The 27,720-nt window shown below is 40.7% G+C and overlaps 2 protein-coding genes across 3 annotated transcripts; one reads left to right on the top strand and one right to left on the bottom strand.

The window, feature by feature from the left end:
- Positions 1-382: 382 nt before the first annotated feature.
- Positions 383-9,800, bottom strand: LOC125239452. The gene is made up of 5 exons (XM_048147061.1): positions 9,649-9,800; positions 5,657-5,807; positions 4,622-4,723; positions 2,382-2,548; positions 383-822 (listed from the first exon to the last, which is right to left on the bottom strand). The coding sequence occupies exons 1-5, from the start codon at positions 9,695-9,697 to the stop codon at positions 560-562; spliced, it is 732 nt and encodes a 243-aa protein (XP_048003018.1). The 5' UTR covers positions 9,698-9,800; the 3' UTR covers positions 383-559.
- Positions 9,801-9,897: 97 nt separating this feature from the next.
- On the top strand, positions 9,898-27,235 carry LOC125239467. 2 transcript variants are annotated; one of them, XM_048147076.1, is made up of 6 exons: positions 9,898-10,006; positions 10,733-10,926; positions 12,254-12,323; positions 23,118-23,407; positions 25,889-26,012; positions 27,067-27,235. In XM_048147076.1, the coding sequence occupies exons 1-6, from the start codon at positions 9,979-9,981 to the stop codon at positions 27,201-27,203; spliced, it is 843 nt and encodes a 280-aa protein (XP_048003033.1). In that variant the 5' UTR covers positions 9,898-9,978; the 3' UTR covers positions 27,204-27,235. The 2 variants fall into 2 exon arrangements, with proteins under 2 accessions (XP_048003033.1, XP_048003034.1); XM_048147077.1 differs by lacking the exon at positions 25,889-26,012.
- Positions 27,236-27,720: the final 485 nt, after the last annotated feature.

Genomic DNA, 27,720 nt, shown 5'->3' with positions numbered 1-27,720 from the left:
ACTAATGTAATATTAGCTAAAAATTGTTGAGCATTAGACTTTTTGTTCGTCGCGACATCTATTGACAAGTAGCAGTACTGATAATTTAGGACGCTAGATGTCACTACAAATAACTTGCATTTACTGATATATTGATTTACAACTCTTTCCTTACTTCTTCCTCTAAGGTAATATTAAATTAAATTTCGACATGAACCCTGAATAGGGTTAATTTTTATAACGTCGGTCTGTTAACAAATATCAGAAAACCTTTGAAAGAACTGCAGAAAAGTTATTACAAACGCGGTCAGGAATAATACACAGATTCTAGAAGTCAACGTAGCAGTGGATGGGGTTACCATTATCAATAATGGGTTACTAGTAATAGTTAATAATGGGTCAGTATGTCAGTAATGGGTTACTAGTAAAATCTATAGGCCACAGTCACAGGCCTGAGGCCACTGTGTGTCGTAGTAAAAATCCGAAAACACTGCAGAAATTTTATTAGAAATGCGGTTAGGAATACACAGACTTTAGAAGTCAACGAAGACGTTACCAGTAACGGGTTACCAGTAACGGGTTACCAATAATAGTCAATGTCCCAACCGTAGGCGATAGGCCACCAGTTAGTCGTAGTCTTAATAGTCCCCGGATGAACCTTGTTCAAAGTGTCTACCTCCCACTGTCGTATTTTCTTCTCCTGAATAACCTTCTTTCTTCTCTCCTTTACTCGGGCTTCTCTTATCGCATTCAACTCGTTAGTGTATTCGAAGCCAGATGTGTTGTAGTGTGACGGCGACCTGGACTGGAACATTCTGTTCAAGTAGTCTAAGCTGATTTGACCTGTAAACGAAATGGAGGAACAAATATTAAAAACCCCCAAGAGCGTGTCGGGCCACGCTCAGTGTAAGGTTCCGTAGTTTTCCGTATTTTTTTCGAAAACTACTAAACCAATCAAGTTCAAAACAATTTTCCTAGAAAGTGTTTAAAAAGTTCTACTTTCGTGATTTTTTTCATATTTTTTAAACATGTGGTTCAAAAGTTAGAGGGGGGGCACTTTTTTTTCCTTTAGCAGCGATTATTTCCGGAAATATTAATATTATCAAAAAGCGATTTTAGTAAACCCTTATTCATTTTTAAATACCTATCCAACAATATAACACACGTTGGGGTTGGGATGAAAAAAAAATCTGTCCCCAATTTACATGTAGGGGGGGTACCCTAACAAAGCACTTTTTTCCACTTTTTATTTTACCAATTTGTCGGCGTGATTGATATACCTACAATATACATATTGGTATCAAATTTCAGCTTTCTAGTGCTAACGGTCACTGAGATTATCCGCGGACGGACGGGCGGACGGACAGACAGACATGGCGAAACTATAAGGGTTCCTAGTTGACTACGGAACCCTAAAAATCTATTTCTGTTTGTCTAAGATACATGTTTCGTTTTCTCCGTAAAACCTGCAGAAAATTTAACGTAGCCGAATGCACAAAAGCTTCACGAAACGCTCACGAACCGTGAGCGAATAACAAAGACTGTTTCTTAGACTTTATTGGTCTATACGGATTTATACAGAGTGGGGCCTGTAACAAAGGCGAAGAATTGAACTCTAGGCTATTCTCCTTATACTGATTAACATTTGTTCGGCGACTTTTAAAAATAACTTGTATTTTGATTTTTATCACCCTTGAAAGTTTTTTCTAAGAGGTAATGATTGCGAATTCTGTTAAGTCTTAAGTGTGACAGACAACGTCAATGACAACAATAATGGCGTACATTGAAGCTAATATTTATTTTGTATAAAAAATTAAAAATTTAAAGACTTCATAATTTTTAAAAGTCACAACAAATGCTGATCAGTATAAGGAGAATAGCCTACAGTTCAATTCTTCGCCTTTGTAAAGCTGGGAACATACTACGCGGACGTCCGTCGTAAAACGACCGCGACCGCGACCTATCAGTGTGCACGGAACAAAACATCCAGAGAGCCAGATTTCGATCGGACGTCCGTGCGCTCAAGGCCACGTCCGCGTCCGTCGACCGATAGTTTGCACGGTTATGTGTATTTCCATTGTCCAGATTCCCGTCCGCGGTCGATTTACGACGGACGTCCGCGTAGTGTGTTCCTAGCTTTACAGGCCCCACTCTGTATAAAGCTAGGAACACACTACGACGGACGTCCGTCGTAAAAATTCGGATAATCTTAAAAAAAATACACATATGCAATCTGACAGTTCAGATCTGTCGTGTCTTGTCAGTGTCAGTTTGAACGTCAATCGAAATGCTCGCAAGTTTTTTTCCGTGCAGATAGGTCGCGGTCGCGGTCGTTTTACGACGGACGTCCGCGTAGTGTGTTCCGAGCTTAAGTCTTTGGTAGACACTAAATAAACACCTACCTGTGTTGTCAGCCTTAAATTTGGGGTCGACCTCATGCATCATATGCGTCAGATGGTACATCTTGATGTACGCGTGTTGGACAAACGTCATGTACCGGATCCTCTCCGACTCTACGTACCGGCTACTAACCAGCTGCTTGTGAGTGAATACGACCGCTTTCCTGTAACTTTAAGAGTAGGTATTTAAGGCACAGTGCGCTCTCACAACGGAAAAGAGGGTGAAACGCCGGAGTGGGTTTAGTGGGTAGGGCCGTTTCTCCCCTTCTCGCCAGGAGAAGGGAAAGCAACGGCGAGTCCCACACAGCGTGCGCAACAGCATTCCCACTCCGTCAAAAAAAAAAGGATTTAAGGCAGTTTTATGCCAAGATTTTATTTAATAAATAAATTTTTTCGCAAAATAGTACATTTCGTTATAAGTGCGAGAAGTATGTCATTACTTCACGAGTCCCGAGACATTTTGCCACGAGCGGCACGCGAGTGGCAAATCTCGGGACGAGTGAAGAATGACATTCTCGCACGTGTGACGAACGACGTTTTTTAATACAGTTGCGAAAAAACACTACTACTTACAACGAAATAAAACAATCCGAACTATCAATTTTCCCATGGACATTGACGGATTATTTGACAATTCAAAGGCGTATTTTTGAAGCTTTTAAACTTGCGTGCATATTTTCGAGTTTGCTATTCATCTAACATAATTGATTTCATGGGTGCCATAAAAACATAAACATTTACGATTTGGGACGATTGTTTAATGTACAACTACATTTTAATTTAATCGATCCATTTATGCCCCGACGTATTGCAAATAACGTAAAATAATTATGACAAATCGCGTAACATATTGAGGTTTTTTGAACGTGCATTAAGTTAAAACATGGTAGACGCCTCTACTTTGACAGTAGAAGACGCGTTTCGTTCCAATCATGTTCTGTTTACACGACTCATTATGACCGATTTTTCAAAGTATAAACCATTTTATAAATTATGTTTAGTATGACTAAAAGTAAACAATTACATATGAAATATTAACGTTTTAAATATTAATCACTTAATAGTATGTTTATAGTTTTATTCTGTCTTAGTAAACTAGACTAATATGAAAACAGCTCGGTAAGTAGTCGTAAAATGGAACGTATATACTTTTTACGCACTAGTTCGTAAAATACAACTTCTCGCACGCTAAACAGCCAAAAAACGGGCACTTTTTGAGCAACTGTATTAAAAAAAACATTTTCAGTACAGATGTTGTTTTTTTTACGCACTAGTGCGAGAAGTGGTTCATTTCTTGTCAGGTCGAAACTTCGGAGGGCCATCTGTACTGAAAGACGTCGTACGATACACGTGCGAAAAGGAAATTCGTAAACTCGTGTCGATTTAAAACACTCCCTCGGTCGTGTTTTAATTTATCGCCACTCGTTTCGACCTTCCTTTTTTACGCACTTGTATCGTAATGTACTATTTTGGCACAAGCTTTAATCGCGGACTTTACTTTTCTTTCAACAGTCATCTACTGCTCTCCGTGACGTTCCTAAAAACTAAAAACCCGTTGCTCGACGGGGATACATTTCAATATAGAGTTTTCCTATGGCTACCTTTCTGCTCCATCGTCAGATCAGCTCCATGATCCCATAATATTGCATTGTCACGTGATTTACATATGTGTGCACACCTCAATCGTTTAAAGATAAAGATATATCTGCTTCAAAATTGAGTCTGATTTTTACTATTTATGTGCTATACGTATTATTTTTATTTTTTAGTTTTACACATGCCTTGGTTTTACTGTTGTGCTGTGTAACTTATTTAATAGTTATTTACATAACATACATACAATCACGCTGTATTTTAACGCCGAGTGTGGAATTGAAAAACGAGCAGAAAGGATTCTATAGTTGAACCACGAGCTAAAGCGAGTTTCGAGAATAGAATCCTGAACTTGGAGTTTTTTAAACACGAAAAGAAAATACATTGCACCCAGTGTAAAGCCTTTCGCCTACTATAGCGAGGAAACTAACCGCATATGCGTTTATCACTGCTTCGTCTGCTTCCAGTAGTTCCACAGGTGGTAAATCATCTTTATCACTAGATTCACCTACTTTTATCAATTTTAAATCAGTCACCACTTTATTCAAGGTCATATAAACCCACTAGTGGATAAAATGCGTTTAACCCGGGCATTAAAGGACAAAAGTGTTTCAAGCTATGAGGGGAATAAATAAATAATAAGCCCTTACCACTCAACAATGTCCCCCATTATATAACCCTTCTCGAACGCTCTCGGCTGATCTCGGCTTGTTTCGATTAATCTTGTATGTATTGGTATTAGTTCTTTCCACCTGTAAAAAAAGTGTTATTATTGAGAGCCCATATTGTCCCACTGGTGCGCAAAGGACTCCCTTAAATTCCTCCAAACAGGGATGACGACTAGCGACTACATAAAAAAAATGGCATTCTGTTTAGCCCGTCAGTTAGATCATCCAAAAATAAAAATACTGAACACATATTTTTCGCTTTTTGTAATTAATGAAAAAATACAAAGATATAGAGCATCAAAGTTCCGGAGTGGGGGCTTGTTACGTCACTTCTAAGTAAAAATTGTACCTAGGTGTGACGTTACGCGAAACACGCACTGTACCGTCTGTTACAAGTTAAATAAAAGCTTGTAAATAATAATAGAGGTCATTTTGTAATGAAACTATAGAGGATATGTAAGGAAAGAGCATACATCAGTAAATGCAAGTTCTTTGTAGTGACATCTAGCGTCATCCACGCATCAACTAGCGTAAATTTTCAGTATTGCTACACTTGTCAATAGATGTCGCGACGAACAAAAAGTCAAGCTCAACAATTTTTAGCTAATATTACAATAGTATCAGTCTTACTCTGTTTTCAATTCCTTCTGCTTGTACATAATATAAGTTGTGAACTGTTTTAATATTACATTGTTGGCAGACGCAGCACTGTTGGCACCTAGTGTCGAGTAGTGGTACATAATTTACACTATTTGACGCGTGATTGACGCTAGATGTCACTACAAATAACTTGCATTTACTGATTCCTTTATGCTACTACTAGCTCTTGCCCGCGGCTTCGCTCGCGTTAGAAAGAGACAAAAAGTAGCCTATGTCACTCTCCAACCCTTCAACTATCTCCACCTAAAAAATCACGTCAATTCGTCACTCCGTTTTGCCGTGAAAGACGGACAAACAAACAGACACACACTTTCCCATTTATAATATTAGTATGGATGTATTGTGTTACCTACATACCGTACATCTGCCCGTGTGAGGAAACTTTGCATCAGTTCACCTAGCCGCTGTATGTGTCGAACGTCGTCTAGAGAGTTGGTCTTCTGGTCAAAGAAGTCATTCCATGTGCCCTGCGCCCACGCAAGTTGGACCAGGAAGTCCAGGAACAGAACTGAAATCATATTGTACCTACCTAATAACTTTTTCCCCTCACTAGCTCGGAAACACGTGTTTTATCCTTTAATGCCAGCGGGTAAAAATGCATTTTATCCACTAGTGGATAAAGTATTTTACCCTTGAATATAGTCAAATTTTCTGCTTGCAAATTTAGAAAAGTAGGTGAATCTAGTGATAAAGATGACTTACCACCTGTGGAACTACTAGAAGCAGTGATAAACGCGTTTTTTGCGTTGTACTCGTACTTTCCTCGCCATAGTGAGGGGAAAAGTTTTGTGTTACACTCGGGTGCAAATGTATTTTACTTCTCATGTGTTGAAAAACTCTCCAAACCCTTCACGTGCTTGTTTTTCAATTTCACACTCGGCGTTAAAATACAATTTTGCACCCTTGTATAACAAATAACTATTTCAACACACTTGCTCATAACAATTAAATAGTTACTTATTTCTTTTACAAGGGGGCAAAGCTGTTGTTTAACCGCACATGCCAATATAGATACCCGAGCAAGCGAAAGATTCCAATATTGAACCGCGAGCGTAGCGAATTGTTCGAGAAGTGGAATCTTGAGCGTAGTGAGTGTTTAAAGGCACGAAGGTTAAACAAACTTTGCCACCGAGTGAAACACAACAGTTTCACCACACCAACACGAACAAAATAACTGTAAAATATCAAACTAAATGAAATCCACCAATTTATTCAATATTTATGATTAAAATCATCAGTTATAGGTAAATTCTATAAGCCAGCTACAAACATCAAGTAAAAATTTTGTATGAAATTACTTTGCCCTCATGTGGATAAAATGCAATTTTGCTGTCTGTTTTCGAATAGCAAAGAGAACTTTTACCAGTTGGTGTGGTGAAAAGATATTAGGTATTGAACCGTTTTTAGGCTCATAAGTATAGATTAATATATTAGTAAGGAAAGAGTTGTAACTCCATAGGTACATCAGTAAATGTAAGTTATTTGTAGTGACATCTATCGTCAAACGCGCGTCAACTAGTGTAAATTATCAGTACTTGTCGATAGATGTCGCGACGAACGAAAAGTCTAATGTCTAATGCTCAACATGTGTTAGCTAATATTACAATAGTATTAATCAGTACTCTGTTTTCAATTCCTTCTGCTTGTAATATAAGTTGTGAACTGTTTGAATATTAAATTTTTAGCAGGCGCGACACTGTTGACACCTAGTGTCGAGTAGTGGTACTGATAATTTGCGCTAGATTTGATTGACGCGTGGTTGACGCTAGATGTCACTACATATAACTTGCGTTAACTGATGTATGGAGTGACAACTCTTTCCTTGCTCCTCTATGCTCATAAGTCAAGAAATTATAAACGCGGGGCTTTACATCACACCCTGTAGTTTTTTTTATGAAAACTATTTTCGTTGCGTTAATATTTTATACTGGCAACATAAAGTCCTTGAGCAGATAAAGTGCCCCTTTGCTCCCTCCACAGCGTTCGTAGCCGAATGGCACAAACGCTCACTAAACGAAACGCTCGTAGATATCTATCTCTATCGCTCTTACGTATTGGCGCGACCACAGAACTCAATTTAGATAGAAGAAACAAATTCATATATGTATTTGTATAGGGGCCGAGCGTGTCAAATTTTGTACTGAAGTTGATTCTTGCCTGTAATTTTAAATATGTCTCAGGCTCTTGATTGTTCATAATTTTTGTGTTGTTGCAATTGAATATCACGTAACGAGGCATTTTTTATGTTTTGGTTGACTTCAACTTACAAAAATTGACGCCCGAAAGCTGCAAGCTGCGAGTAAAGACGGACAGGATTATGCAACGTTCTTGCCAATGTCACTTCTTCCTATTCGCAATTCTGGACAATCTAAATTCTACGCAATTAGTATTTCACCTCAATCGCTATTGTGCACAGTTATTACTTGTGAACAGTGGCGATTCTTTCTGTTCGCAATTCTGCACATTCTGAATTGCACACAGTAGTTTTTGACCTCATGCGCTATTATGTACAGTCATTATTTGTGTACAATAGCGATTCTTCCTGTTCGCAATTTTGCACAATCTAAGTTCCACACAACAGGTATTTCGCCTCATTCGCTACTGTGCACAGCCATTATTTGTGTACAGAATAGTTTCTTCCTATTCTCAATTCTACGCAATCCGAATTCGACGCAATAGGTATTTCACCTCATTCGTTATTGTGCACAGTCATTATTTGTATACAGTATAGTTTCTTCCTATTCACAATTCTACGCAATCCGAATTCCACACAATAGGTATTTCGCCTCATGCGCTATTGTGCACAGTCATTATTTGTGTACAGTATAGTTTCTTCCTATTCGCAATTCTACACAATCTGAATTCGACTCTATAGTATTTCACCTCATTTGATTTTATGCACAGTCATTACTTCTATACAATCTCGTTCTGCATAATCTCAGCTTCCTCAATCCCCGCAAACACGCACACATAGAAACGCAGAAATCTCCTTACATGATCAGTACGTCGCTGAGGAGTTTCGCTCTGATCTATTATCAGCAGTTCTATTTACTTCATCAAATGTCACGATGTAAACTATTATAGCATGACAAATACGAACTTTTCACGAAAAATATGAAGGAAACGCTTTTCGCACTACATTTGTAATTATTTAGTAAATATTGGCCTATACCTATAGTCAGCAAAGGTTTGATTTTAACATTTTGTTTACAAGATATTGATATGGTGACTGGTTAGATTTCTTTTATTTTGAAATTGGGTCTCAAAATTGAATACAGTGCCTGTAAGAACGCCATCTCACACCTAAATATTATTTTTGCTGAATGTGTATAACGGTATACTTAATGTTAATAATGCTATTTGGAGCTTTGCCTACTCTAGTGCGCCTCGCTTGTACACAAGTAATGACTGTGCATAAAATCGAATGAGGTGAAATACTATTGGGTCGAATTTAGATTGCGTACATTTGTGAATAGGAAGAAAGTATATTGTACACAAGTAATGACTGTGCACAATAGCGCATGAGGCGAAATACCTATTGTGCGGAATTCGAATTGCGTAGAATTGCGAATAGGAAGAAACTATACTCTATACAAATAATGACTGTGCACAATAACGAATGAGGTGAAATACCTATTGCGTCGAATTCGGTTTGCGTAGAATTGAGAATAGGAAGAAACTATTCTGTACACAAATAATGGCTGTGCACAGTAGCGAATGAGGCGAAATACCTGTTGTGTGGAACTTAGATTGTGCAAAATTGCGAACAGGAAGAATCGCTATTGTACACAAATAATGACTGCACATAATAGCGCATGAGGTCAAAAACTACTGTGTGCAATTCAGAATGTGCAGAATTGCGAACAGGAAGAATCGCCACTGTTCACAAGTAATAACTGTGCACAATAGCGAATGAGGTGAAATACTAATTGCGTAGAATGCAGATTGTCCAGAACTGCGAATAGGAAGAAGTGACATTGGCAAGAACGTCGCATAATCCGACAACTCAGTGGATTTCACTGAGTTCATTTGACACGCTAAGTAGATACGTTTGCTTGTTCTATGGTATATATGACATCTAAAGGCGCGACAGAGCCAGACTACCTTTCGTGGCGTTTCGTTTTCGTTACGTGTCGTAAAAATGCCATTAAGCTACTGCGGTAAAAAAGACCCTTTCCGAAATGGTGCTGTGAAAAGTACAGTCACCGGCATAAATGATTTCTGTACCTTGTCGCTTTGAATCATTTGACGATTTCGTATGGCATTTCAAACAAGATGTTAATGTGACAAGGTACAGAAATCATCACTTATTTATGCCGGTGACCTTACCTTTCTTCTCTTAAACTTACTTAATAACACTACCACCAATCTGCAACGATTAATTCGCATATTGACCATTTTGTATTCCTTTCATTTATTTCAGGATTTTCCATGCAAGCCTAGAAAAACTTAAATGCTTTTTTAATGTACAAGTATTGAAAATAAGAATTTTATACTGGCATTAAAATTACACATAAAAATTGCGTCTAAATTAAAGGTGTTAAAATATTTCCATTAATTCGTAATTCAAGTTTTTACTGTTCTTGCTAAGGTGTATTAACAAGTGATTAAGAAATTATAATTACAAAACACATAGATACTTATAAGAAATCTTATGAAGCTTTTTCCAGAGAGTCAAAATGAATAGACTCATTTTTATAATACCAAGTAAGTTTATTTTCACATCACTATTTCGGAAAAGGGGTCAAAGGGGGTAAAGTAGCACTTTCCCTCCCTGCTATGAGGGAGCAAAGCGATACTTTTCTGTTCAAGTACACATTTTTTTAAATGTTTAGGTAATTTGAAAACTAGTATGCGTCACGGTAGCAAAATTATTTCTACCTTGGGTGTTAATACTTGAATTCCTATATCTTAACTACGCTCAGGATTCTATTTTTGAATCCCTTGCTACGCTCGTACGATTCCATAACATCAATATCGATAATAGTTATTTGTTATACAAGGGGGCAAAGTTGTATTGTAACGCCGAGTGTGGAATTGAAAAACGAGCAAGTGAAAGGATTCTATAGTTGAACCACGAGCGAAGCGAGTGGTTCGAGAATAGAATCCTGAACTTGCGAGTTTTTTAACACACCAGAAGTAAAATACATTTGCACCCGAGTGTAACACAAAACTTTTCCCCTCACTATAGCGAGGAAACTACAACGCATAAAATGCGTTTATCACTGCTTCCAGTAGTTCCACAGGTGGTAAATCATCTTTATTACTAGTTTCACATACTTTTATCAATTTTAAAGCAGTTAATTTGACTTTATTGAAGGTCAAATTACTTTACTCACTAGTGGATAAAATGCGTTTTTACCCGCTGGTATTAAAGGACAAAACACGTGTTTCCTAGCTAGTGAGGGGAAAATATTATTTATTAAATTCTAGTGATACGCGTAGCGTGGTCCCACGACAAGTTCACCCACGTCTACTATGAGCAAGCAATCGGCGCCAACATGGAGAATATAAGCTGGGACCCTGAGCTGAACGGGCGGGACGACACCTACATGGCATTCACTGCTCAATGGAAGAAAGAAATCATTCTGTGGGCCAAGGATTGTATATTTGATATCAAAAATTCCGTGGGTTGCGTTTTATAAATTTTTTTTTCAGTACAGCGTGCGTAGCCGAATGGCACTTCTCCGACGCCAAACGAAAACGAAACGCCGCGCCATTTAGTCCGGCTCTGTCGCGCCAATACGCACGAACGATAGAGATAGATATCTACGAGTGTTTCGTTTCGTGAGCGTTTCGTAAGCGTTTGTGCCATTCGGCTACGCACCCAGATGGTGTTCATTTTACGCACTAGTGCGAGAAGTGGTTCATTATATGTCAGGACGAAACTTCGGAGGGCCATCTGTACTGAAAAACGTCGTACGATACACGCGCGAAAAGTAAATTCGTAACTCGTGTCGATTAAAAACACTCCCTTCGGTCGTGTTTTAATTTATCGCCACTCGTGTCTGACTTCCTTTTTTAGGGTTCCGTAGTCAACTAGGAACCCTTATAGTTTCGCCATGTCTGTCTGTCCGTCCGTCCGTCCGTCCGTCCGTCCGTCCGTCCGTCCGTCCGTCCGTCCGTCCGTCCGTCCGCGGATAATCTCAGTAACCGTTAGCACTAGAAAGCTGAAATTTGGCACCAATATGTATATGAGTCACGCCGACAAAGTGAAAAAATAAAAAATGGAAAAAAATGTTTTATTAGGGTACTCCCCCTACATGTAAAGTGGGGGCTGAATTTTTTTTTCATTCCAACCCTAACGTGTGATATATTGTTGGATAGGTATTTAAAAATGAATAAGGGTTTGCTAACATCGTTTTTTGATAATATTTATATTTTCGGAAATAATCGCTCCTAAAGGAAAAAAAAGTGCGTCCCCCCCCTCTAACTTTTGAACCATATGTTTAAAAAATATGAAAAAAATCACAAAAGTAGAACTTTATAAAGACTTTCTAGGAAAATTGTTTTGAACTTGATAGGTTCAGTAGTTTTTGAGAAAAATACGGAAAACTACGGAACCCTACACTGAGCGTGGCCCGACACGCTCTTGGCCGGTTTTTCGCACTAGTATAGTGATTGAGACGTGATTGACGTTAGATGTCACTATAAAGCTAGGAACATACTACGCGGACGTCCGTCGTAAATCGACCGCGGACGGGAATCTGGACAATGGAAATACACATAACCGTGCAAACTATCGGTCGACGGACGTGGACGTGGCCTTGAGCGCATGGACGTCCGATCGAAATCTGGCTCGCTAGATGTTTTGGTGACCGTGCACACTGATCGGTCGCGGTCGCGATCGCGCGACGACGGACGTCCGCGTAGTATGTTCCTAGCTTTAATAACTCGTATTTACTGATATATGGAGTTACAACTCCTCCCTTACTTTATTCCTCTATGTTATAGATGAACCAGCTCGACCAAATCAATTGGAATGCCCAGGATGATCCACGACATGTTTATGGTATCACAATGGGTAAGGTCATGTCAAGTATTTTTCCCCTCACTAGCTCGGAAACACGTGTTTTGTCCTTTAATACCAGCGGGTAAAAACGCATTTTATCCACTAGTGGGTAAAGTAATTTGACTTGAATAAAGTCAAATTAACTGCTTTAAAATTGATAAAAGTAAGTGAATCTAGTAATAAAGATGATTTACAAAACCTGTGCAGTGGAACTACTGGAAGCAGTGATAAACGCATTTTTTGCGTTGTAGTTTCCTCGCTATAGTGAGGGGAAAATTTTGGTTTACACTCGGGTGCAAATGTATTTTACTTCTCGTGTGTTAAAAAACTCGCAAGTTCAGGATTCTATTTTCGAACCACTCGCTTCGCTCGTGGTTCAACTATAGAATCCTTTCGTTCAGCTCGTTTTTCAATTCCACACTCGGCGTTAAAATACAACTTTGCCCCCTTGTATAACAATAGGGCGATTCTCAGAGATGACGTTCGGTGCCTGATTTCGGTGCCGATTTTTATTTACTACTTTTTTGATATGCCAGTCAATTTACTAAAATCTAGCCTAAATATAAAAAATATTGGTGGTGGAGGCCTCCATTAGAACCTTATAGTTTTTGAGAAATCATACATTTTTAAATCACCGAAATTATGTATGGGCACTGTAATCAATTTGCACCACCGAATTCATTTATTTACACATTAGTCCACATTTCAACTTTATTTATAACTTATTATTCAATTTATTGATATTTTCATTTTAATTCGATGACAGTTTATGTAAAAAGGTTAATAATAGCGCAATTTTACTAAGTTTAACATGATAATATCCTGATCATTATCTAGTAGTGAATTTTGTACCCATAGTACGACTATATTTGCTTACAAACATAGTTTTATGTTTTTATAAAGTAAGGTAACTGTACCATATTACGGGAACTTAAGACGTTTCCTACTTTAAGTGAAGATTGAAACAAAAATGCGAGGTTTCTAGTGGTGTTAACTATTTTATTTTGAGGATAAGTCTTCTACGATTGATTTAAGACACTATTTTGCATGGTAACTTCTAATTTATAGAAATTACCGTTGTTTTACTAAACCCTTAGTTTGCCCATTATTCCGGGATACAATTTTGGTATGGCTTTAATTCCGGAAGTCGTTGTACATTATTACGGGATATCTTTAAAGTCCACTTTGTTGAAGAATAATGTAAAGAAACGAATTAAAAATATTGTTTACATAAATATATAATGCACATATCGTTTTGATAAATGCTTATACAGAGTGTATTTTTTATAATTGGCAATATTTTGGTGAGCTGGAATGGGAAGGGAAATATGATATTTTACGTTATAACGATTATATGATATAACGACAGGGTGTTATAAGTTTCACTGTCTGTCTGTCTAAGGCATCGCTTTCGAATGGATGAACCGATTTTGATTAGTTTTTTTCGTTTGAAAGAGCTGAATTAATCGAGAGTGTTCTTCTTAGCCATGTTTGATGAAATCGGTTTAAATAGGTACTATTTTATATTTATATATGTCTATCCTATTATGTATTGTCCTCATGTAAATTTTAGCTTTCTAGTACTAATGATGATTGAGCTAAATCGTAGACGGACAGACTGACTGACGGACAAACCAATATGCGGTATAAAGATTTTTACCTAACTAAGGAAGTTTAAAAACATAATATCCGGGTCTCTGTACCTTATTTTATGAGTTTATATATTTTAATATACTTTATATAAGTATACCAGAATAAGATACCTACACTCATAAAAAGTCGTGTGCTTAATTACGGCAGTCAAAAAAAGGCTAGATAAAACATGAACAAGATTTTTTTTCTTAGTATATTGGAAGATTATATAACAATTACACTCAAAACATTGAAATAAATAAACTTTGTGCTTTAATTTTATGAAATAAAACAAATTTAATGTTGATGCCACAGTCCAATATTTCGCACGTATTACTTAATGAGTAGGTATACATTTCGTATTCAGGTATGAGATTAAAATCTAAAAAATATATGTACCGTAATTATGTCACTATAATCTGTAATCTTTACTTAATGTATTTACATCAAATATATAAATATACTTAACCGTAAATAGTAATAGGACACAAAAACATTACGGACTGTGTTTCCGTTATTCCGTGATACTCCCGCAATTATGTACACCTCGTCAAAATGGTGTACATTATTCCGGGAGTGGGCATTTTAATAAAAGTATGTTTTAAATTAACTTGAAAAGATGATATAAATATCTTTTAATAAGTATAAGACAATTATGATACAAATTTAATATCAATAAACTTACCATCATCACAGCAAACCCTTACGAAGTTCCGCTGCCGCGTTAAGCTCACCGTCAAACACGCCCATAGAAACCACTGCGTGGTTGCGACTGACGCATTTGGAGGTACCTCATGGCTTCAAAAGATAAGATAAATGTCCGAAAATCGACTTTTTCGGTTCTATTTGATCTATAGTTAATTAAATACTGCATTAACTTAAGATTTTGCTGATAGTTTCCTTATTTTGCGACAAAAACCAAAGTATCCCGGAATAATGTACCACATTTTACTATCCCGGAATAGTGTACAGATACCTTATATCCTACTCTTTAAGTATGAAATTATAGAATATAATGTTCAATAGACCAGTTTACAACGTGGCAATCGAAGTCGGTGGCCAATTTTTTTGATATCGGTGGTCAAAAAATCCACCGAAACCACGGAAATCAACACCACTGATATCAAATTTTATCGCTTTTTGGAGATAACTGCAATAGCATGCATGATACAGAGGAGGTGTCATAATGACGAAATAACATCCTTTCAAGGATTCATAAGTATCTTGCATAACGACAAATGCATTAAAACTGTGGGAGTAAATTGAACCACCGAATCTTAAAAAACATGAGTCCAAACCCACCGAATGACTGAGAAACCTTTAAAAAGTCCCCTTTATAAACCGGTACCGCATCTCTTCTACTCTGAATGGTTAAAACACAGCTAAAACATACTATAATTGGGGTGGTATTTAAACGAAAATCAAAAAAATTACTTTTTTTACGCAAATATAGTCCAAATTCATATCAAAAATACTAATTGAACAGCAAAATTTGCAACTCAAAATATTACTAAATACACTTCAATATATATTCGTGGCGTGCATCTATTTTAACTTTTAGTAAAGCTTTTTCATGATTGCATCGCTAATAATTACTAACGCACAGTATACCTAGCAACGCTTTTTTTTTTTAAATGTAGCTTCTATTTTTACATAATACACAGCAGTTTAATCTAAATGACACAGCATTTTATTCTAATTGCAATCATTTTTTTTATTAATTACAACATAAAGTGACCAGCAAAAAAAAAAAAAAAAAAAATTTAAAGCGCATTCAGAAAAAAACGGCTTTTTTAACCGCCGCCTAAAATATCTTAAAAGAAGGTGGTTCTCTATTAGTTTGTATTTTTTCTTAATGTTTGTTCCTCGATATCTCCGTCGTTACTGGACCGATTTTGAATTTTTTTTTGATTGGTTGTATATACATACAGATTGGTCCCATTTTTCTCAGAACCCAGTTCTGATGATGGGATCCTGGAGAAATCGAGGGAACTCAAATCTTCAGATCTTCTTCTGCCTTTCAAGGCATACATATGGCGATTTTTGTGTTTTTAAAAGAACAGCATGCATTTACGTACGGAGCAGTGACATTTGGTGCAGTGGAACTGCTGATGATGGTCAGAACGGAACTCCTCAAATCTGAACGGCACGCTTATAGTGACTTTGGTATTTTTATAAGAACAGCATGCACTTACGTCCAGAACAGTGACATTTGGTGCAGTGGAACTCCTGATGATGGTCAGAACGGAACTCCTCAAATCTGAACGCCACGCTTATAGTGACTTTGGTATTTTTATAAGAACAGCATGCACTTACGTCCAAAAAAGTGACATTTGGTGCAGTGGAACTGCAGATGATGGTCAGAACCGAACTCCTCAAATCTGAATGGCACACTTATAGTGACTTTGGTATTTTTATAAAAACAGCATGGATTTCAGAACAGTAACATTTATTTTGCATATTGACTTTTCAAGTCAAATTTTGTCAAGCTTCTATTTCTTATAATCGGATTCATGAGGAATTGAGGAACCTCCTCAAACCCCGGTATACGTATATTGATTTTTGTTGCCATCAAATAATTAAAGCATTAAAAGCAGTTTAAAAAAATACCTACACATTTCTACATAATCCAACATTCGCAAGTAGCTTTCACCAGAACCCCAAAGGCGGCGGTTTTTTCTCTTAAAACTTATTGACTACTTCTAACCTAACCTAACCCACTTTTCTCACAAAAGTTTGTTTCCGTGAGGGTCAAAGTTCTAACCTAATCTAACCCACTTATCTCACAAAAGTTTGTTTCTCTGAGAGTCGCAGTTCTAACCTGGATCCCACTGGCCCGGGAAAGACAAGTGGGTATGTCCGACTCCCATGGACTCCCTTGGGGTGTTCCGACGCTCGCCTTGGGCGGGGTTTCGGGAACACGGTTGTAGACCACCGTTGCCCTTGCGGGCCCGGCTCTTGTGGCTGGTCATGCAGCCTACTCCGCTGAAGGTACCCTTAAAACGCTTGAGGGCCTTCCAGCACAGAAACTCTTCAGGCGGGTGATGTAGCTCCCAGTCCATCACCCGCAAGTTTCGGTTAGGGCGGCATCAGTCTCTCTGCGAAGACTCTTCGCCGCCTGCCTGGCCTTCTGCGGCGCTGAGCTCGCGCACTTTTTCGGCGGCCTCCTTTTGCGTCATGACAACGACGCTAAAGGTGGTCACTGCCTCCCACTCCTCTTCACTGCTAAGCATATGGCGTATTAGCGCCGGCAGTGAAAGATCACCCCCTATAACCGTGAACAGGGCAGCGCGAGGCTCATCCCAAGCAGGGCACTCTTCGCGCGTGTGTTGGGCCGTGTCCACTGCTCTTCGATCACAATGGTGACACGCTGTAGTAGGCTCCTTCCCACCCTCTCACACAGGTACCAGCCGAAGCAGCCGTGCCCCGTCAGGAGCTGTGTGAGATGGAAAGAAGGTGCGCCGTACTTACGTTCCACCCATTCTTTTAGAACGGGCCGAACAGCGGCCGCTTCTTTCTGGTTCCCGGCTAGCTCCCGGGATCTCCAAACGCTCGAAGAGCACTTCTCGTGCTTCTTCTCTCCACTTTTGGATTTCTTGAGGGGCAGGCCAGTTCTCTTCCCTCCTTGCTGCCGTCACCCGCCAATAGACCGCGGTTTGAACCTTGGCTTCAAGGTCCCACGGCGGGCTTCCGGCTAGTAGGCTAGCTGCCGCGTACGAATTGTCGCGGTACGCTCGAGCCACCCTGAGAACTATAGCTCGTTGAGGACGACGCAGAAGGGCCTCACTTTTAGATCTCACGGTGTCCGCCCATATTGGCGCCCCTTAGAGGGCCATTGAACGTACCACGCTCATATAGAGTCGTCTACATGCTCCTCCTGGCCCGTCCAGATTTGGGAGAATACGCCCAAGCGCGCCGGCAGCAGCCAGCAATTTTGGGGCCAGACGCTTGAAGTGTTCCTTGAACCTACCGTCGAGAACGAGTCCCAGGTACTTCATCGTCGACCCGTTGGCTATGGAAGTTCCCCCCACTGTAATTTGGGCTCCCTCCGGAGGTTTATTTCGAGGCCCGTGGAAGACCGGAACCTCGGATTTGTGCAGTGCGACTTCCAGACCTAGCGCCCGAATCCTATGCACTACGTGTGCTACCCCAGCTGTGGCTACATAGGCGGCCTCCCTGTAGGTTCTGCCACGGGCCGACACGAGAGTGTCATCAGCATAGCAGGAGATGCTGACCCCCCGCAGAGTGGCCCCGCGTAAGACCCAATCGTATCCAATGTTCCACAGGAGCGGCCCCAACACCGAGCCCTGTGGAACACCGCACGCCATTTTCCGTCTTCCCCAGCCATCTTTAGTTGGGAATACCACAACGCGCCCGGCAAAGTATTCCGCCACTGTGTTTTGTAGATGATTGGGCACATTGTGATATTTGAGTGCCGCCTTTATTGTCTCCCAGGGTAAGGTATTGAATGCATTCGAAATGTCTAGTGACACAGGCATCACAGTCCCACCCTGGGAGATCTCCTCTTCTGCGAAGTCCCTTACGTGGGCAATTGCGTCTAGTGTCGAACGCTGCGGACGGAAGCCATATTGGCAATCGCTCAGACCCGGCTGCATGCTCTTAACGAGACGGGCGGCGACTATACTTTCGAAGACCTTGCTCGTCTCGTCAAGCAGCACTATGGGGCGATATGCTGACGGCTGATCAGGTGGGCGCCCGTTCTTCCGAAGGAGCACCAACTTGCCTGTTTTCCACCTATCGGGAAAACCCCCCTGGGTTAGGCACGCAGTGAAAAGGTTTCTGACTCTTTCCTCCATCTCGCTGAGCGCGACTACCAGGGCTCGCCCAGGTATGCCGTCTGGCTCGGATGCTGTCTTTTGGAGCGGAGTTTCAAGACAGCAACACTCGGTTCGACCTCCGTGACTGGCGGTACCTCTCTAACCACGTCTGGTGGTATGGCACAACCAGATGCCATAGCTGGTGGCACAAAGCCGCCCCTTTCTAGGGCGAGCACTGACAACTCGTTCCAAAAGATCTGGCTCGAGACTGCTGGTCAGTGGGGGGGGGGGGCAGGGCCGGAGCTTTTGCCTTACGCTCCGATACGATCTGCCCCATGGATCCTGTTGAGCGCTTCCCTGGCCTCTTTGGCCTGCGCGATAGCATTATGCAGCGTTTTACGAGTGGCCCTGTACAATTCGTAAAAAGCATCTTCCTCTTCTTGAACTCGGATGCGCCTTCTTCTACTTCTTGTGTATTGACGGCGCGCAGCCATGTAAGCGTTTCGCAATTGATTCTGGTAGTGAATTCTAGCAATGAGTTCTGGTATCCACCAGTACACCCGTCGTTTCGTCGAAAGAAGTTTTGCTCTAGGCATCTCTGCGTCGCAGATGCGAATCAGCGCAGCTCCGAGTTGTTCCACCTCATGCTCAACCCTAACGTCCACTGAACCATTACTTTGCCCCCAAGACTCAACGATGGCCGCCTCCTTGGGCACAGTTCTAACCTTTTTAGGGTTCCGTACCTCAAAGAGGAAAAACGGAACCCTTATAGGATCACTCGCGTGTCTGTCTGTCCCTCTGTCACAGCCGATTTCTCCGAAAGTACTGGACCGATTTACTTGAAATTTGGCACACATATGTAAACCTGTGGCCCAAAGACGGACATGTAATTTAATTATTTTTTTTTTGACCCAGGGGAATCCGTTATGGATCCCACTGGCCCGGGAGAAGCCAGTGGGTATGTCCGACTCGCACGTACTAAACCCCCTGGGGCGTTCCGCCGCTCGCTCTTTGGACGGGGTTTCGGGCACTCGGTTGCAGGCCTCCGATACCCTGTCAGCGTTGCCCTTGCGGGCCCTTCTCGAAGACTGCTTAGGCAGCTTACTCCGCTGAAGGCCCTCGGAACACGGGAGGGCCTTCCAGCTCGGAACCTCGTTTAGGTGGGTGATGGGACTCCCGATCCATTACCCGCAGGTTCCATGGGCGCCAGAAGAGTTCCGGCGCCCGGCGGTGGACATGGTCTTTGGTTCCACCGCTAACCTAGTCGGCCGCAAAGGATAGAGAGAACGGCGCACCGTAATACCGGCACTCCTCTTCCCTTGCGGCCCCACCAATGCCGCTACAGCGGAGCGGCCCCGCCAAGGTCGCAAGGGGTAGGGAGAGTGGCGCACCGCTATACCATCACGCCTCTCCTCCTGCGATCCCACCTCGGCTACCGTGGGAGGGCACAGAGCGGTATCCCATACTGCCGGATCTTCCCTCCCACGGCAGTCCTCCCAAATGCGTCTCAAGTGGGCTTTACAAGCCCATTTGGAGCATCCTCCTCGGGCCAGCTCGCCCAGCAACAAGCCGGCCCTGGGTACCTCTTAGCTTCGCCGTGGGTGACCAGTCCACGGTTACTAAGCCCCCCCACCACGGTAAGGTGGGCACCCTCGGGAGGGGGGGGGGGGGGGGGGGGGGTACAGTTCTAACCTAACCTAACCCACTTTTCTCACAAAAGTTTGTTTCCGTGAGGGTCGCAGTTCTAACCTAACCTAACCCAATTTTCTAGCAAAAGTTTGTTTTCGTGACGGTGACAGTTCTGTTCCTTAGAAATAATGCAATAAATTAAGATATTGTAGCTATAATAATTGTTAAATTAGCTGAACGTGAATACTTAAAAAATAAGAAAAAAGGATTATGCTCTTCGAATTGAATAATTTGCTATGAAGACGGGTAAATTGCTGCGCAATTAGTATTTTTGATAAGATTGTTGTATTTTTGTTCCTAAAGGAATTTAATTGTCTTGCATAAGAGGAAAAAAGTAATGTCGTGCTGATGTGTATTTTGGAATAATCTGCATTACTAGTTTTGTTAATCATTTAGTTTATTTGCAGTGAAGTAATTAATTTGATGTACAGAAGTATATTATTGATGACGATAAATTGATAGGCGATTATTTTTTTGCTGTGCGCTTAATAATATCCCCTATAATTGTGCCACTGCCTCCCTGATCTATTAATTTGTAAGAGTACCGTCATGTTTAAAAAATTACACCGAAATCAGTCACTAGCCCGGGACACATCGTAAATGTGTCTTTACTCGATGAGTTTAGCTAACATATTATTTTTATGTAGAAAATATGATAGGCTAACTCAGCGCCGGCCCGTGCACTCGATCAGGGTAGAGCGAGTTTGAGTTTCGGCGCCCCTTGGTAAGGTTTCACTACACGTAGGAAAACAAATCGCGAGCGTAGCGAGCGCGAAATTTTTTTCATAGTAATGCCGTAATTTTAAGATTACCGCAATACAGAATTTATGGATTTCATCATACAGACACAGAGTACGAAAGTACGTAGTCGCACCCTAGTATAGTTACGTGCAGTGGCTGAACGTGGATGTCATATGTAAATACATAAAATAACAAACAAAATAGAGTACTATAGTGGCTAAGTCAGGAAAGTAGATTCGGATTTTTTCCTAAGTAAGTAACTAAAAGAGAACATATAAATAGTAGGCGCGAACGAAGCGAGCGCGATTTTTTTTACTCGATTTCTTAAGACTCAACCCGCCAGCGGGGAATCCGCGAACTTTCAAGCTTTTATGTTCTGCAGAGCTGCGGTCTTTGACATATTTTGGGGTATTTTGACTTCACAGGGCGCCTATGTTCCCGACTTTTAGGCCTTATATTTCGCCATCACTATTATTTTTATAATACTAAGAGTTATTTAATATGGGAATTTGAGTTGAGAGTTAATATAAATAATAAGAGATTAACTGCGGACTCGATCGTCACCGTCAAGATGCCCATTTCGTTATTTTGCCACTAAGTGATCTTAGTGCTTTGAAGTTCGCTCACCATCTGTGTCACCACCACTCACAAAATTGCGCCTCTCTGAAACGTTTTGCGCCTTTGGCTTTATGAGGAACTCCGCTTTGGACTATCGGGTAGACTCCTATTTTTGCATTTGGATAGCGACGTAACTTTGTCGTTCGCCGCACAACAATGTGGTTCGTCAAGGGCTAGAATCCTCCTGTTATGGCGCCCTAGAAACAGCGCCCTTATAAACGCCCTTATGTTGAAAATGTGGTGCAACTTTCCACTTAATCTGAATTACAAATCTAGATTTTCAATTGTGGATCCATTCCCGACTCCTCTCGCCATTTTGTGATATGTGCGCGCCCACGCAACGTATAATTTTTTTGTATGGATTTATCCACATTCTCGATTTTGGCGCCCCCTTACCATGTGGCGCCTAGAGCGGCCGCTCCACTCGCTCTACCCTTAATCCGGCCCTGGGCTAACTAATACCTTATACGTGAATAACAATAGTTATTTGTTATACTTTGCCCCCACCGAAGGTTTTTTCACCTATAACAATAGTTATTTGTTATAGTGTACAAACAGAACAGAGGCAAATATTATGTTGTATTTTAACGCCGAGTGTGGAAAAACGCGCCTCCTGAAAAATAGTTATTTGAGCAAATAGTGAAAGGATTCTATAGTTGAACCACGAGCGAAGTTGAACCACGAGCGAAGTGGTTCGAGAATAAAATCCTGAACTTGCGAGTTTTTTATCACACGAGAAGTAAAATACATTTGCACCCGAGTGTAACACAAAACTTTTCCCCTCACTATAGCGAGGAAACTACAACGCAAAAAATGCGTTTATCACTGTTTCCAGTAGTTCCACAGGTGGTAAATCATCTTTATTACTAGATTCACCTGCTTTTATCAATTTTAAAGCAGTTAATTTGACTTTATTCAAGGTCAAATTACTTTACCCACTAGTGGATAATATTAAAGGACAAAACACGTGTTTCCGAGCTAGTGAGGGGAAAATAACTATTATTGTCTGTGTGCTAGAGTTGGGCCTGCTCGTTCATTAAAAAGATCCCAACAAGTACGATCTCCGAATGAGAGCTGATCGGCCGTTTTCGCGCGCTCTCGGTCCGAGTCAATCGGTTCTAGTTCGGTTGCGGTCGGATCACACGGATCGCTTTGCTGTCATTGTCACTTCTCGGCTCTTCGCTCCCATTCTGTTGTGCGTGTGTGAGTGTACTAAATGTACTAGAGAGCAGAATCATTTGGGAGTAGTTCGGTCTAAGTAGTACAGTGCAGGGAATCGTGTCATTTGTACTATTGTACTACAAAAGCCTGAACTGTGTGCTTACGAATAAAACTTTTTCTATTGCAGGTCGCATGCTCGAAATGCATCGACAGCAGATGGACATGTATCGCCGAATGAAGCGGGTTGTAGAAAACAAGTTCACCTGGCTCCGGCCGGAGATATCCGGCTACTACCCCCAACTATCCGGCCAGAACGGGGTGGTGGAACCGGGCAACGGGTCCTTCGACCCCCTGGAGTACGGCCGAGAGTGGGCTAAAGGAGGGAAAAAGACGTTCTTCGATTATAAACCACATGTCTACATCATGGCTTTGGAGTATATCACGAAGAGAGGGATCGAAATTGAACATCTTGTCAAGGTAGATGCAGGTGTGAACAGGCATCTTCTGGGCGAGCTCACTCCATCGTAGGCCACGTCTTTGCCTTTGGCTAGTCTGTGGCCGAGAGTAAGCCCATTTATAATTAAAAAAAAAAAACGGTCAAGAGCGTGTCGGGCCACGCTCAGTGTAGGGTTCCGTAGTTTTCCGTATTTTCCTCAAAAACTACTGAACCTATCAAGTTTAAAACAATTTTTCTAGAAAGTCTTTATACAGTTCTACTTTTGTGATTTTTTTCATATTTTTTACACATATGGTTCAAAAGTTAGAGGGGGGGGCGCACATTCTTTTCCTTTAGGAGCGATTATTTCCGAAAATATTAATATTATCAAAAAACAATCTTAGTAAACCCTTATTCATTTTTAAATACCTATCCAACAATATATCACACGTTGGGGTTGGAATGGAATGAAAAAAAAAAATATCAGCCCCCACTGTACATGTAGGGGGGGTACCCTAATAAAACATTTTTTTCCATTTTTTATTTTTGCACTTTGTTGGCGTGATTGATATACATATTGGTACCAAATTTCAGCTTTCTAGTGCTAACGGTTACTGAGATTATCCGCGGACGGACGGACGGACGGACGGACGGACAGACAGACATGGCGAAACTATAAGGGTTCCTAGTTGACTACGGAACCCTAAAAAAGATGTAGTGCGAAAAGGTTTGCCTTCGTGTTTTTATAACCCCTGACGCAAAAACGACGGGGTTTATAAGCAGAGATCGGACGGATTTGCGACATTCTTAGTGACTTACGTCTTTGTGCGACAAAAAATAGTCGCTCCCGTGTAAATAAAAGTGACAGATGTATTATAGCTGAGCTATTGACTATTTTATAGTTCATCGCTCAGCTATAATACATCTCTTTCTTTTGTTTACACGGCAACGACTATCCTTTGTCGCATAAATAGCCGATAGCTCATCGCTTTACTAGCTAGTGGTGGGACCAGTGCCTTAAAGTTTGACGTGTCTGTCTGTCGGTGTCTGTGGCATCGTAGCTCCCGAACTGCTGAACCGATTTAGATTTAAGTAGATTTTTTGTTTGAAAGCTGAGTTTTCACATTATCTGATCCGATATCGGATGTCGGACCAATATCCCATACATTAAAGGCCGTACAGGCGCCATCTTGGATTTTTTCTATTATTATCCTACCGACATCGGATATCGGATCGGATAATGTGAAAACGGCCATAGTCGGGAGACTCGGGAGTGTTCTTAACCATCTAGATTAAAGATTGTTTTTTTTTTTACTCGTTGACTGATGACAGATAACTGTCAATTTAGGGCACCACAGACTAAACTATAAGTGCTGACTTTTCAGTGTTGGACAGTCTTTGACACTTAGTCAACTATAATATTTCATTAAGTACTTAAAAACTGAAAAAAAAATCAAAAATAGAATTCATACAAGTTCTATACTCATTTGCGATAACTGGCAAATTTTTCTGGATCTGGAGGCGAAATCCAGAAAAGTTTGTAATATGACATTTTTGTCTTAAAATGTGATCAAGAATACGCTTCACCAGAAATAGTTATTTAACTGTTGTCATGAGGGCGCTGTTGTTCTGATGTATGGGATTAAGTACATTTAATATGAAGAAAATAGTGCTAGTGTTCCGCAACATTGTGCGTAGTCATATACATAGCTGGGCATTAACTCGTTAATCCGTTAATCGTTAATTAACGAAGTTAACATTTCGATTAACGGATTAACTTTTAAGTTAACTTGAAAAAATGTTAACGGACTCGTTAACTTCCGTTAAATTTCTCCGAGTCCGTTAATCGTTAATCTAGTAGGGCACAGGCGCCATCTGCGCTGCGAAAGACATGTTCTGAACGCTACTATAAAAGCCCGAAGTACGGCAAATCCTATGATTTGCCGGTAAATCTAGGTTTTACCGATGTCGATCTCTAAAAGCCCGAAATATTACCTAAAAAAGTATATAAGTACTAACGTTGATTCGGTGAATACTAAGCTTTACCATGGCGACTGTTGTAGTGATAGAGCAGCAAATTCGAGCCCTATTTACGACCACAATCGCTTCCCTAGCCTCTACCGCCCAAAGTGCCACAACAGCCCCGGCACCGCCAGCATCTCTCCTGACACAGCTCTTGGCAGTAGCTCAGGCGATCACTGCCTTCCACGCGCAACCTAGAGTTCAATAGGCTAGCTGTACTTCGGCCTTTTACAGAAATATAATACGTTAGGTATAGTGGATACTGACACAACTAAATATTTTCAGTAAAGTTCATTTTTTTTCACGTGTTAACGGATTAACGATTAACTTTAACTTACGTTAAATTTGTCGAAATGTATCGCTTTAACGATTAACGAAGTTAACTTTTGTAGTAACGGATTAACGATTAACGAAGTTAACTATTTGATTAACGGTGCCCAGCTATGGTCATATATTTCTGTCGTTACACCTGTGGATTTCACTATCGCCTTCTCTTTCAGTTGCTTACATTGTACACGGGAGAGGAAGAGGTCGGCCGTTTCCCGCCACAATTACTGCCGGGTCAACAGGATATGTTAAAAGTATTTCAATCGTACTCCACCAGAGTTCCTAAGCCCGGATACGGTCTGTATCATTTTATTCCATCTTTAAACATCCATATATATGTATGACAATAGTTATTTGTTTTACAAGGGGGCAAAGTACTTATACTCTGTCAACCAAGTCTGTCAGTAAATAAGAACAAAGAAAACTATAAGTATAAAAAGGGCCGTTCAAACTTTGCATAGTGATTTTTGAGGTCATAATTAACAACTTTTATTATGGGACCAATGTTGGAATCGCAAAAAAAACTTTCCTCATCTGAACTTTTTTTTTACTTGTTCGCCTCAGAAATGCGTGGTTAAAATATCTCATAAAGCTCATGGCCATCGTTTATAATACCAATAATACCTATAAACGTACTTCTATCTATCTATAGCAGCCTCTAAAGCGCCCGTTTTCGGCCATAGGCCTCCTCTCCATTCCTCCACGCTTGTCGGTCCATTGCCATCCAGTTATCGCCAGCTAGTTGGTAGATGTAATCTCTCCATCTAAGGGGCTTGCCGTGACCGCGGGTGTTAGCGGGCTTCCACACCATAGCTCGTCTCGCCCAGCGACTATGGTCCATCCTGGCAATGTGGCCAGCCCATCTCCACTTTCTGTGTCCAATAGGCTAGTTTCCTATACTTAAAATAAAATATTTTATGCAGTACACGAAATAAAGCACCACATAATTAGACGAAATATATGGACAGTAATTAATTATGTTTAAACATAATTTCTATTTAATAAGTCAAAGAGAAAGATATAAAGTAAATGAATTGACCGTGACGTCATTCCTCAGTATTTCATAGTAATTCCATTTTAGCAAATCGTTTTGACAGTTCTTAAAAAGAAGCTGATTTGACTAGTAGGAAACTAGCCTATTTCCTCCACCACGTCTTTAAGTTTTGTAACCTGCCTGATCCACTCGTTCCTTTTTCGGTGCATGAGCATGATTCCGAGCATTGACCGCTCCATGGCTCTTTGTGCAACACGCAGTTTCTCAGCCGATTTATTTGTCAATGTGGTGGTTTCCATTGCATAAAGGAAGAAATAAACGTACTTACATGATACTAATATGAGTAAAAATCGACAGCGGCCCGCAAACAAGGCGCAGGAGATTCTGGAAGGAAAGAAGATTTCGAAGAAGACAGAAAGCAAGAAGAAGAAGAAGCATTTAAGGCAAAAATGCGTGAAGAGTATTATAAAAAACATAAACATTACAATAAATGAATATCAAGAATAATATAGGTTTTCTTCAACCATTTAATTTTTTTTTTCTACTCCCGAACTGTTATTCGTCATTTACAGGGTCTGAAAACGCATTGTTTGGCTCTATTACCATGGCAACGCATTGTTATAACGATGCTGCGCGCGTGCGCGGGAAGGCTCAGGTTTGCACTGTCAGCTCAGCTGCCCAAAAGCTGAGCTGACAGTGCAAACCTTTGCGTCAAAATACAGGAAACAGTGTGAATTTCACGAAAAGTGTGTTATTCATACCTACCTGCTTTCAACAAGGTACTACATACAGGGCGTCCGCGTATTTTGATAGCGGGTCAGTGAGGGCAGCTACCAGCGGGCCGATTTTTGAGTCTCACGCGTTCGAATTCAGAAAATTGACACTGAAAATAATAAGCGATTCACCGTTTTCAACCGGTATTTTAGTGACAAAATCCCGTATGCGAGATTCAACAATCGCCCTCTAACGCGAAAACGGTCATAGGAGACCTGCCAATCTATTTAAAATTGA

The sequence above is a fragment of the Leguminivora glycinivorella genome, chromosome 25 (assembly GCF_023078275.1).
Source record: "Leguminivora glycinivorella isolate SPB_JAAS2020 chromosome 25, LegGlyc_1.1, whole genome shotgun sequence".
Classification (NCBI taxonomy): Eukaryota; Metazoa; Arthropoda; class Insecta; order Lepidoptera; family Tortricidae; genus Leguminivora; species Leguminivora glycinivorella.
This window is presented reverse-complemented; position numbering and strand designations above follow the sequence as displayed.

What these genes read in the sequence shown, in the direction of transcription:
- LOC125239452 (XM_048147061.1), bottom strand. Translation starts at nt 9,697, where the DNA reads ATGGTCAATATGCGAATTAATCGTTGCAGATTGGTGGTAGTGTTATTA. An exon ending in ATTGGTGGTAGTGTTATTAA is followed by an intron (nt 5,808 to 9,648) that starts GTAAGTTTAAGA and finishes ATATGATTTCAG; the next exon opens with TTCTGTTCCTGGACTTCCTG. An exon ending in ATTTAAGGCTGACAACACAG is followed by an intron (nt 823 to 2,381) that starts GTAGGTGTTTAT and finishes TTTCGTTTACAG; the next exon opens with GTCAAATCAGCTTAGACTAC.
- LOC125239467 (XM_048147076.1), top strand. Translation starts at nt 9,979, where the DNA reads ATGAATAGACTCATTTTTATAATACCAA. An exon ending in ACTCATTTTTATAATACCAA is followed by an intron (nt 10,007 to 10,732) that starts GTAAGTTTATTT and finishes ATTAAATTCTAG; the next exon opens with TGATACGCGTAGCGTGGTCC. An exon ending in TGTTTATGGTATCACAATGG is followed by an intron (nt 12,324 to 23,117) that starts GTAAGGTCATGT and finishes TTTCTATTGCAG; the next exon opens with GTCGCATGCTCGAAATGCAT.